A 13,013-nucleotide genomic window follows, 5' to 3' on the forward strand; every position below is an offset into this window, starting at 1 on the left:
GAAAACCTGTCACAAAAAAAAAAAAAAAAAAAAAAAAAGTATGGCATAGACTTTGCAACAAGCCATTACTTATCTCTGTGAGAACAAAGATGAATTATATTACCAGGATTAAATGCAGAGAGCAAAAAATACATTAAATAATTTTCAATTATTTAAGTATGCTTTTACATAGTTAAAATAGTACAAAAAATAGTGGGGGGGAGAACACAAATTGCCCAATAAGAATTAAAAATATATGCTGTTATGTAATTTTAATTCTTACATATAACTGAAGAACTGATATCATTTTGCACAAAAATTCCATGAACTCTATAAGCATACTCTAGGGAAATTTATTACTACCAAGCTACAAAATGCTACCTTTTACACCCAAATGGATGACTTGTTCAAGTGCATAGTGACACCGTCTGCTTGTGGTCCTGCCAGAAGGAAAGCATAAAACAATGAACTGTAAGTTTAGCATTTACAAATATCTGATTATATATACATGTTACCACATGAATGTTACTTCCAAACTCAAAATTAAGATATAATTTTATTTATGTGTTGGTGACTACAACTGCCTCTGTGACGGCTTTGGGAAGTGTGACCTTTACGAGATGATCAGGTCATGAGGTCGAACCATTTCTGTGTGAACAACATTTGTTACAAAATGAATTCAAACTCATTGTCCTGCTTTCTCTGTGTCTATCACATGTTCCCTTCAGTGTGCTGTTGCCATGTTCTGGTCAATGAGAAGGCCTCCCCAGTGCTGTGGAGCCTTCAGAACTGTGAGACTAAATCTCTGGGTAAATTATCCAGTCTGTGATGTCTGCTATAGCAAGAGAAAACAGACTAGACAATGAACTTTCAGCAACCACACTAACACAAATTTTACTAAAATCTTGTAGATAAAGACCATGTGGAGGCCAAGCGTTACAGGGTCATAAAGACGTGTTCCTGCCCTTATGTGACAGGAGAGTGAAGGGGCAACAGCCAAGTAGGAGTTTATACCAAAGGTTAGCAGAGACAACTGAGGGTTCAGGACAGTAGGCGCCATCCTTCTAGAAAAGTAAGAAAGATATTGATATTCCTAAAATATTGATATTCCTATACCAATATAGAAAAACAGTTTTGCTGTTTTTTTTCATTTGAAATTAGAAAAAAAAAACAAAGAGGAAAAACACAGGAAATCAAAACCCATTTTCAATAAATCAGGATTACTAATACTCAAAAGCATAAATGAAGACACTATCTGTTCTACTAGGTAATCTGGCTCCAATCCCAGGGCAGAGCTGACTCATGCCTCCTTACAGACAAAGGACAGGTTCTTGAAGGCTCAGATGGTGGTGAGACTCAACATAGGGACCCGACCATTCCCAACTATTAGAGGGTGTAGGGTGGTTGCTAAAAGCCACTATCAGGATCCATTTCTGTGGTGCACAACTAAGAGTTGTATGTGTCTGTCTCTGAGTACAAGGACAACCCAGTCTAGAGAGCTAGTTCTAAGACAGTCAGGACTATGCAGAGAAACCCTATCTCAAAAAAAAAAAAAATCCCAACCAAACCAACAAAAAGGGGACAAACTTGCCAAAAAAATATGCAAAACTGGGCTGGAGAGATGGCTCAGTGGTTAAGAGCATTGCCTGCTCTTCCAAAAGTCCTGAGTTCAATTCCCAGCAACCACATGGTGGCTCACAACCATCTGTAATGAGATCTGGTGCCCTCTTCTGGCCTGCAGGCATATACACAGACAGAATACTGTATACATAATAAATAAATAAATATTTAAAAAAATATGCAAAACTACAAACTGAGAAGCACATATTGCTAAAAGGAAACTAAAGACTATGTGAATGAAGGACAGACTGACATTTTCAAGGACTAGATGACAATACCCTAACAGCATGTGATTGGTTAGGAGGGGCTAGATCCTCTGGGAAGGTCTAGCCCACTGTTCTGCTCCCTGTTTTGGCATCAGATGTAACTGAGGGTGCAGTGAAACTACCAAAATGGACTTTTCCATGGGCGGGAAGAGGTTTATTGTAAATACAAAACTGCTGGTTTTATGTTTATCTTTGGTGGTGAAGAGACAAGGGCCAGAGGCACTTGGGGGAGTCCATGGCTCTCTCTCAGGGACAGAGAGTAGCGGGAGGCTAATGTGGGGGCCTGCAGGTCGGAAGACAGAAGAGCTTAGAGGCTCTGATCTGCACCACAGTTTTATGACAATAAAGAACCACATTCCTCATTTGCCATTGGCAAGGGAGGTAAGGGGAACAGCTCTTCCTGGCAGGCAGAAATCACAGGCTTCAGAAGACCTCTGATTGCAGACTTTTTTCTCTCCACCCATAATCCTTCTGTTTTCCCTCTCAGCATCTAGCCTGAGCTGGCCCCAGATTGTCGCTTTGGGCCACAGTCAGTGCTGTTGCCTTTTGGGAAGTTTGGGACCTAATACACAGATCACTCACAAAGCACAAAGCTAACAAGCCATTTCTTCTTGCTTGCTCATAGAGACTTCAACTGATTCACTCAAGGATAGCCCATCTGGGAGGATGAAAAAATATTTTTACTAAACTTACTAAAACCTTACCTATTGTATGTAAACTCCACATCCATAGGTTCAAAGTTATACATTTGTTCAAATCCTGGATTAAGTTTAAGAGTTACATCTTCTTCATGAATCTAAAAAAACAAGCGAGTGATAAACAAGCGAGTGATTGAACTTCTACACACTAGACTGGACTTCCAGGGACAATCCTGCATCTATATCTGGGAATACACCATAAAAATATCATTTTATAGGTGTGAGCCAAAATTTGGTATCTTAAGTACCTGCAAAATTAACTGAAAGTGAGTAAATCATCCTTAAACTACACAAATGGGCAATGTCTCCATTCACATCAGCAACACTTAACCAGTCTCTCCCTGTGCCAAGTACACCTACAATATGGGGCCCAGGACTCAACGGAGATCAACCTGCTAACAACTCCAAGTCATCAGAGTGGTCCTGCAGAGTTAAAGCCTCCACAGAAGGGTCACTTGGGACTTTCCCTTTCTGGTAGTACAGGGGATAAATATAGCTGGATCCTGCATAAAATAAGACCTCAAACTTTCTCCTGAAAGGCAAGAAAGGAAACCTCGGGTATACTCGGGGGCAAAGGAACACAAACATCCTCAGGTGGAAGCAGGGCTGAGGCTGTGGCCCGACACTGTGCAAGGTGAGAAGCAGCAATGAGAACCCAGACCCTGAGACTGCAGGCAGGAGGTGACGCAATAAACAGGGGACAGCCAGTCAGAGTTCTTCCATTCTCAGACGGTGCTGCCACGGCCCTTTCCCTGGAAAGCCACCCAGCAGAGGCTTCTGAGTGACCCAGAGATTACAAAACATGAAAGGGAGTCTACAACTAAGGTCAGTAAGCATACTAAAACCAAACTACTAAGAGTGCGGGACCGTGATCCTCAGCAGCTTAGGATCCTGTAGACTGATCTTACCTTCTATCTGAAAAGCTGCAAATGAAAAAAGAAGATATAAAAGGAAGAAATGGGAAGAGATAAAAGGAAGCACAAGGCAACTTTAAACATTAGAACAGAGTATTGAAGACAGAGGAAGGAGGGGCCCTGCAAGTGGAGCAGCCCTAGCTCCTTCCACGCCAATCTGACACAGCCAGTCATCAGAGAAGAGGAGACCTCGACTAAGAGCATCTCAGGTTGGCCTGCAGGAAGGCTGTGGGTCATTTTCTTGATTAATGATCCACCCAGGAAGGCCCAATCCACTGAAGGTGGTGCCACCCCTGAGTAGGTTGCCTGGGTGATATGTCAGACTGAGCATCCCATGAGAAGTCAATAAGCAGCATTTCTCCATGGTTTCTGCTGCTTTGAAGTCATGCTTTGGCTTCCTCTGATGATAAACTGTAAGCTGTAAACCAAAAAACCATTTCTTTCTCTAGTTTTTGGTTGTGTGTGTGTGTTTAAAAGATTTATTATACACTGTTTGCCTACATACCAGAAGAGGGCTTCAGACCTCATTACAGATGGTTGTGAGTCACCATGTGGTTGCCAGGAATTGAACTCAGGACCTTTGAAAGAGCAGTCAATGCTCTTAACCTCTGAGCCATCTCTCCAGCCCTGGTTTTGATGTTTTATCACAACAAAAACCTAATTAAGACATCTAGCACATGGCTAGGCAGGAAGATCCACCTCTGTGTCAGCTCGAAGTGGGTAGCTCTCAGTAAGGGCTCAGCACTATGTTGTCTCTCCCCAAACTCTCATCACAGGGCACAATTTTTCAAGACCAAGAGACCTATGGTGGACTATACCTACTGGTTGAAAAATGGCAAACTTGACTTCAGCTTGATGTGTTTCCTATGTGGCTTCTCTACCACCATTCGGGCCTCTTGGATGCCTTTTGTATCAGCTTGTTCATCCTATTCTATCCTATTCTATCCCATGTTCTGACCAGAAAACTGATGGCAGAACCAAGGGAAGTCATGCTGAGAATGAAGCATGCATTTGCTGAGCAAGCACCTGACTTTACTGTGCACAAAGCATCCTCCTGATCGCCTCAGCACCATACTTACTTAGTGCATCCTTCTGAGGCTCCTACCCACTGGCTCTTCTACATCATGCCCACAGTCTCCAAAGCTGATTCAATGCAAACATGGCTTACAAGTAGTTTTATATAGTTGAAAATTACACTTTCTTACACAGGAAGGTCCCTTTCCACAAACAAATCGACTCGAAGATCACTTACTGTGTAAGATTCCAACAATACAGACAGAGCCACTGGACTACCCTCTGTGAGAGCGGGTGAGTCAGTCTGACCTTCACTCTTTGAGGAGTGTCCTCTTACCTCCATGACATAGCCGATATATTCAATGACATGTCCATTGTATTCTTGAGATTTTAAAATCAGTTTGTCACCTACGTAAAAAATATATTACTATGAGTTAAACACAAAATCATAAATCTCCCATTTCACTCTGAAATCAAGTCTTAATGAAGTATAATTAAAATATAAAATTTCTGGTATTTGTTGCTTAAAGATAGATAATGTGTAACAAAAAAACATGTATAGCATACACATTAGATCATGTCCTTTTAAATAAATGTTACTTCATGAACAGAAATGGGATAATACAAGTATGTGGCCGGTTAAAATGACTTTCCCCTGGCCCCAGGTAACCCACACTGAGATCTACCTGCATAGAGAGAAGGTCTGCTCTCGGCAAGCCCGGGGACCTCCAGAACCAGCACATCCCCCTTCCTCTTCAGGACAACGCCACTCATGTTATACTCTTTCAGTTCTATTTCTGCATGGATCTCCTCCAGCCACAGCAGAGTGGAGAACTTCTCCTTGTAGTTTGACATATTCAAAAGCTGAAAAAAAAAAAAGAATTACCCAGTGTGAGCACATCCCACATCTATGTCTAGGGAATAAGCACCCTTAGAGTTCAGATGTCTAAACTGCTACATCCAAGACATCTACTCCAGACAGGATGATCAGGGTTAGAGGTTATGAACTGGTCAGCACACCTCCACCCCTTGGGCTTATGGAGGACCACAGCACTCTGGCTCCTCACTGGCCAAAACCAGTACCCACTACCACAGACTGGGCTCTCAGCCAACTCTGTTGTACCTAATCTGTCAGGTCTTTGAGCTGATTCTAGAAAGGGCAGTGTAACTTCATGGATGTTTGTGAAAGAGGACAAGGCTCTCCATTGGCCTAGAAATAGTGTCAAGGGTCATTTTACTTCCCATCTGAAATAACTGTAAAAATATCTAGATAAAATGGTAAATTCTTAGAAACATAAAAGCTACAAGGACTATACCACAAAGAAACAATGCAATCAGAATATAACGGTAACTACTCAGGAAACGGAATCAGAAACCAAAAACTTTTTCAACAAAGGAAATCCCTGGACCTGGTGGTTTCATGAGTGAATTCTAAAAAACATTCTTAAAAATGGGCAGAATCCTCTTCAAACTTTTCCAGAAGCCCAAGGGAATGCTTTATAATTCATTCTAAGAGGTCAGCATTTCTCTGATATTAAAGTCAGAAAAGGACATTCATTCTAAAGAAAGAAAAAGCATGTTGTACACACTTACAATTCCATCACTCAGGAAAAGGAGACAGGAGAATTGTAGTTTGAGGCTGGCCTGGGCTGCAGAGAGTCAGTGATATGAGGGATGGGCAGGAAGAAGATGAAGGTCAAGAGGAAGAAGGGCAAAGAGAGGTGAAAGAAGGGGGAGAGAAGGGAGAGAAGGGCAGGAGAGAAGAAGACTGTACTTCACTTGGCTACCCAGCAGGCTCAAGAAAGAGGATCATTTCAGCTCACGAGTTTGAGGCTATCATGGGTAACATAAGTAGATTGTATCTCAAAACAAAACAGATAGAACTTACCTAACCATACCTCCCGCTCCAATATAGACCAGTATCTCTTATGAATATTGATTCAAGGATTGTCACAAAACGCTAGCAAACAATGCTATAGTATATTAAAAGGATTATATACGATGGCCAAGGGGGTTTTATTCTTAGGAGGTAGGAATAAGTCAACCCATGAAAATGAACAAATACAGCCAAGTGTTTAACAGAACGGAGAAAAGCACATGGTCGTCCAGATACAGAAACAGTTTCTGACCAAGTACACCATCCTCTCATGACAAAGTGTGACTGTAAAAGTCATACGTACAGGCGGATCTCTGTGAGTTTGTCTACAAGAGCTAGTTCCAGGACAGGAACCAAAAAGCTACGGAGAAACCCTGTCTCAAAAATCCAAAAATAAATGAATAAATGAATAAATAAATAAATAAATTTAAAAAAAGTCATACGTTGTGATGAAAACTGAAAACCATTCCCCTGAGATGCCCATTCTCATCACTTCTACTTATTTCTAGAGGTCTCTGCTATAGCAATTAGTTACGTAAATGAACTCAGGGTGGGAGCTCTAAACAGAAACTAGTAGAGAAATGCAGCTTACTAGTTTGCTCCCGTCTTGCCCACAAGTCAATCTGATGGAAGCAGATCTTCCCACATCACTTTGGATTACATCAAATTAGCATCTGAAGACAACTATGACAGTAAGAATTGTGAGTATAAAATCATCAGTGCTGGGAAAGCTCTTCATACACACACTAAAATGTCAGAACTATGTTTAAGGCACTTCAGGAACAATTAGAAATTCTATTCTAATGCCCAGTCAAACTTCACTTAACTTTGTATGTATGCATCCATGCACATGTGTACATGTAGGTATACTTACCTGTGTTGGGTACATGTAGTGTTCAGAGACTGATGTCAGGATTAAAGGTGCACATCACCACTGACCATCTTATTCATTATTTTTATGTACAAATGTTTACCTATACCACATTCTTGCAATGCCCACAGAGGCCAAAGAGGGCATCAGAGACATCTACAACTGGTGTTACAAAAAGCCGCGAGTCCCATATGGGTGCTGGGAACCAAACCCAGGTCCTCTGCAACAGGAACAAGTGCTACTACTAACTGCCAGGGAATCTCTCCAGCCCCTTTCATCTTATTTTTTGAGACAGATTCACTCACTGAACCTGTAGCTCACCATTTTGGCTAGACTGACTGGCCTCTGAATTCCCTTTTCTGCCCTGACTTATTTGTGTTTTAAACTGGATGATGGAAAAATTAACTCAAGTCCTCATGGTTGCATGGCAAATGCTTTACTCAGCAAGTCCTCATTTTTAAGTGAAGGTAATCAACTCAAATAGCAAGTTTTAAAAGCAAATACATTCTGACATAATACAATCCAAAGATACTAATTTAATACATATTTGCTAAAAAACTATGGTAACAAAGTGTTAAAAAGACTTTGCTTCCCATAATTAAACCATTGTTTCTTTCCTTTCTCCCCCCTCCCCCTATTTTTTTCAAGACAGAGTTTCTCAATGTAGCCTCAGCTGTCCTGGAACTCACTCTGTAGACCAGGCTGGCCATGAACTCACAGAGATACACCTGCCCTCTGCCTCTCTGGGTGCTGGGATTAAAGGTGTGTGTCACAACCGCCCGGCTAACCATTATGTTTCTTAAGAGCAGAAAACTTTATCTGTACAGTAAAAAACACTGTCATTCATAACATGTGATAGCCTCAAACCTTCCGTTACACTTTCAGCTTCACTCAAAGTTTCAGGCATCGCCCTCTGAAGGTTTCTCACAGGGAATGTACCTCTTGCTGCTACAAATGCTTAGCTTTCCAAGATTCCATCTGAAATCTAGGTAGAAGCCTGTGAAAAGCTCGTTCTGCTTGTATAGACCCCTCCCCCCAGTCCATACATTCCCAAGTGGATGCTCCTCAAACTATTAGAAGCTGCATAGCAAGTACTTCCTGGGACAGAGTAGACTTCCCATCCAATGCCAGACCTTAATTAGACCTTTGTTTTCTAGACTTCTCCGCAGCTTCTGAACTCTAAGAGGTGGTCTTCCACCTTCCCTGCAAGCAGTGCACAACTCTTTCCCTGCCTGCCCTCCTGGGAAGAACATCTCAGCAAAGGGAAAACGCAGAGCACAAGGGAATGTTGAGGGGTTGATGGCATTTCCATCCACAGTCACTCATGTCTGTGCCTCGCTGCTGAGTTCAAAAGGGCTGAACTTCCTGAGCTGGTGCATATCTAAGTCTTTCCACAGACTCGATTCTCAGTGCTCCGTCACCAAGCACCAGTGCTGTCCACCCATCTTTAGTGTCCTGAGACTCTACGTAAGGAAAGTGTGGGAAGTTTCCCGTCCCTGGCACAGTAAACCAAGGTAGACCATAGTAGACCACCTGGCAGGGTAGAAGGCTGGCTTGGATCTCCCATTCCCACTCCTCTTCCTGAGAACTCTTGAACACCAGGTCATACGTGAAGGTGATTCTCGTGTCATCCTGAAATTCCTAGTTACCTATGGTGTAAATTACTGACAGAACATCTGAATCCAACGACTCACCATGCTTTTTTGGAATGGTGCCTTAGTGGTAACATCCCACAGCTTTCAGATGTATTCCTACCTCTGCAAGAAGCGGCTGGAAAGTCAGGATGTCAATTTTCTGTTCCACACATTTTTTTAGTCTATCAGGTATTGGATACTGTGGAAGAAAACTTGGAAGTTGTCGCCTTGAGTTCCTTAAAAGAAAAAAAAAAAGTTAAATCAAAAGCAATTATATTATGTGTGTATAGTGTGTGTGTGCATACACATGAACAGAGACCAGAGGACAACTGTAGATGTTGGTCATCAGATGTATCATCCTTGACTTTTAAACATGGTCTCTGGTTGGCCTAGGATTACCTGATTAGGCGAGGCCAACCAGCGAGCCCCAGGAGCTGCCTGTCAACCTCCCCAGGGGTGGGACTACAACATGGAGTACCATAGTGACTTGCTTTTTTTATATGGGTCTGGAGACTGAACTCGGTTTCTCATGGCTACACAGCAAATACCGACTAAACTATACATGTAATTCTCAGTCCAGACTTTTATGTTTATGAGTATCTCTTATCTGTAGTGTATGGGTCCAGAGATGTTGCACATTTTCTAGATTTTTGTCTCCCCAGGTCTCACATTTATTTACTAGGCACTTTACCACTGAGCTATACTTCTACCCCTTTATTTTTTACTCTGCAATATTTATATAGATTTTATCAGTTATAGAATTTCTAAAATGTAACAAAATCTGAAATTTATAGGTCATGTCAACATTCAGACATTTTCAGATTTCAGAAGACTTTGGGTTTTGGGTTAAAAATGTTCAACCAGTATGAGGCATACCCTGTCCTGTTTCAGAAGGCTAGAGTTCATGGAAACACCTGACGTCACACTGGGTTCACTGTGTGTCCCCATACAAGCTCTAGCCTGGCACTCCAGTCTGCAGCAGAAGCCAGGCAGAACTGTGCAAGCTGGGGGAACCAGACTGGAAAAGTCCCAGGGGCCTGCTCAAACCATGAAGCTCGAAGACAATGCATTTAACTTCCTCAGTAGCTAAGCTCTTCTTACTGCACTTTCAGTGAGGACACGAATACCAGAAATGATACTGACACATCACCAGGAAGAAGATACGCGGAGGGGCAGAGAGACGGCTCCATTGTGAAGAGCAATGTCTGCTCTTCCAGAGGACCCAGGCTCAATTTCCAGCCTCTACATGGCAGCTCACAACTGTCTGTAACTCCAGTTCCAGGGGACCTGACACTCTAACACAGACATAAATTCAAGAAAAACACCAATGCACATAAAATAAAAATAATTAAAAAAAGTGAATTTCCAAAATAAGAAAGGGAAGAAGGGAGGGAGGGAGGAAGGGAGGAACAGTGACAGAGACCACACTTGGTAAAAGCTGCCTGAGTGGAATCTGCTTCAACTGTTTTGCAGGTTCTTGGTGCCATGTTTCTCTGAAGAAATTTAATCTTCTGCCTTCATCTAGTTAGCTACATTCAAATTCACGGCAATTTCGTATCCAGTAAGACAAAAAACAGAGTAACAGAAAAGACAGAAAACATGGGAAGACGTGAGGAGTGATAATGAGGACAGGACAGGGATCTCAGTCCCAGGACTCCTTCAACTCTGATGCAGTTTGTCCAAGTGGAGGGAGCAGAGGTGAACTCTCCATCTCTCAGCGTCATCGTCACTTCCTGTACAGTGGGTTCCTTCAAGAACTCTGCAGGTGGTCTGATTGTGAACTCTGGGTAAAAATGCTGCAGTCTGCTGGGCGATGGTGGCGCACGCCTTTAATCCCAGCACTCGGGAGGCAGAGGCAGGCGGATCTCTGTGAGTTCGAGACCAGCCTGGTCTACAAGAGCTAGTTCCAGGACAGGCTCCAAAACCACAGAGAAACCCTGTCTCGAAAAACCAAAAAAAATTAAAAAATTTAAAAAAATGCTGCAGTCTACTACAGGGCACCCAACAGTACTGAAAGCTGCTGCTGCTGCAACTCAGGACTGTGCTCATCTCTGCAGCTGCAGGGTACTCAGGCAAATGGACATCTGGAAAGCAAGACACCTAGTAACCGCTAATAATTAGCTGCAAAAAGTACTGAACTATGGAGGGATTAAGACAATTAGCACACCTGTACACAAGCTGCTCTCTGAGTTTGAGACCAGCCTGGTCTACATAGTAACTTCTATGGTAGCCAGAGTTACAAAGTGAGACCCTGTATCAAAGACAAAAACAAACACAAAGAGTTTTGCTCACATAGAACAATGGAATAGAAGGGAGAAGCCAGAAATGAACTCATACAGCTACAACCATGGGTTTTCAACAATGGTATAAAAAACAGTGGAGAAACGACAGTCCCTGATAAATTATGTAAGTGAAGAATGAAACAGATCTCCACCTCTTGTTTTCTAAAAATCACTTCAAAATGGATCAAGACCCTTTGGTAATTTATAACCTCAGAGGGAGCAGCACTATTAGGAGGTGTGGCTTTGTTGGAGTGGAAATGGCCTTGCTGGAGGAAGTGTGTCGCTGGAGGTGGGCTTTGAGGTTTCCTATGCTCAGGGTACCACTCAGTGTTCAGTGGACTTCTATTGTCTGCAAAATGTAGGACTCTCAGCTCCAGCACCGGGTCTGCCTGCACATCGTTACGCTCCCTGTCAGATGATAATGACTGAACCTCTACAACTGCAAGCAAGTCAATTAAATGTTTTTTTATAAGAGTTGTAAGAACCACAACTCTGAAACTGCATTTCAAGACTTAGGCTCTGGCAAGGTTTCCTGTGCCTGTGACAACGACATCCAGCAGCAATGCTGGACAGAACTGCATGGAATTCAAAGGGAAGGGGCAGCCTGTAAAGTTCTACCAACTGACAAGGAATTAAAATCTAGAATCTATTACAAAACCTCAAATACCAGCCATAAAAATAACAACAAAACAAAAAACCCAAACCATCCAGCCAATATTTGGGCAAATGAATTAGACAGTTCTCAAAAGAAATCCAAAAGTGGCTAATGAACAGGAAAAATGCTACCTAAATTGGCCATAGACTTGGCAGAGGACGGACGGAGCAGTGAGATGTGGGCCTGCACCGCTGCGGGACTGTGAGGTGGAACCACCACCAAGGAGGTCAGTGCAGAGGTTCCTCACAAACTGACACCAGAACTACCACAGATTTACTCCCAGGTCAGAGTCTGAGGATTCCTAAAGAGCACGGCACAGACACTTTTACATTCATGTTTATTTGCCTCACTGTCCTCAACAGCTAAGATATCGGATCAGCCATTTATCCAGCAGCAGCTGAAGGCAGAGTGTGATATATTCATACAAGAATTTTATTCAGGCATAAAAAAGAAAAACAGTTATGTGCTGAAACTGGAGACCACTATCTTAAGAAAAAAGAAAGGGAGGGAGGGAGGAAGGGAAAGAGTGAGCAAGCAAGCAAGTAAAGCAGCTTAAAAAAAGGGTCAAATTTCTCTCCTGTAATTTCCTATGCTATGTGAAGACATACCCTGCGTGAAGTGGAAGGGAGACTGTGTGGGAAGGGGCTAACGGGAGAAGGAAAGAAACAGATGTGTGGAAGCAGAGGCAGACTACTGGAGGAGAGGGGTAAAGATGGAGGAGAGGCAGGCAGGTGTTATCAAGGTACAATTATCTATATGTTTAAACATATTACGAAGAAACCCATTATTTTGAACACATATTAAAAAAAAAACTAAAGAAAGATGGGTGTGGTATCCCACACCTTTAATCCCAGCACTCAGGGAGGCAGAGGAAGGAGGATCTCTGAGTTTGAGGCCAGTCTGGTCTACAGAGTGAGTTCCAGAACAGCCAGGACTGTTTCACAGAGAAACCCTGTCTCAAAAAACAAGCAATAACAATTTAAAATTTAAAGCGGTCTGCTGCAATACATGTAGCTACCCAAGAGGAGCATGACTGACCCTGGGAGTCACCACGCAGGCATGAGACAGCAACTGGGAGTGAGTGCTCACCATCACCCAGACGGCCAGGACACCAGTGACCTTATTCTAGAGCACTGGTTCTAACCTGTGGGTTGAGACTCCTTCATAGATTGAAAGAATCTTAGGGGTTGCCTAAAACTATTAG

The 13,013-nt window shown here is 42.6% G+C and overlaps 1 protein-coding gene across 1 annotated transcript in view; it reads right to left on the bottom strand.

Moving 5' to 3' along the window:
- The window catches only part of Mov10l1 (Mov10 like RNA helicase 1), a 63,236-nt gene that overhangs the window by 31,517 nt on the left and 18,706 nt on the right, over positions 1-13,013 (bottom strand). The window contains exons 10-14 of the mRNA XM_050127737.1: positions 8,994-9,108; positions 5,178-5,355; positions 4,829-4,899; positions 2,570-2,661; positions 368-419 (exon numbers count right to left, since the gene is read on the bottom strand). Of these exons, the coding sequence (XP_049983694.1) occupies positions 368-419; positions 2,570-2,661; positions 4,829-4,899; positions 5,178-5,355; positions 8,994-9,108 (508 nt within the window). The remainder of the gene's footprint in view (positions 1-367; positions 420-2,569; positions 2,662-4,828; positions 4,900-5,177; positions 5,356-8,993; positions 9,109-13,013) is intronic.

Source organism: Alexandromys fortis, unplaced genomic scaffold (genome assembly GCF_014885135.2).
Source record: "Alexandromys fortis isolate MF-2015 unplaced genomic scaffold, M_Fortis_MF-2015_v1.1 scaffold_28, whole genome shotgun sequence".
NCBI lineage: Eukaryota > Metazoa > Chordata > Mammalia > Rodentia > Cricetidae > Alexandromys > Alexandromys fortis.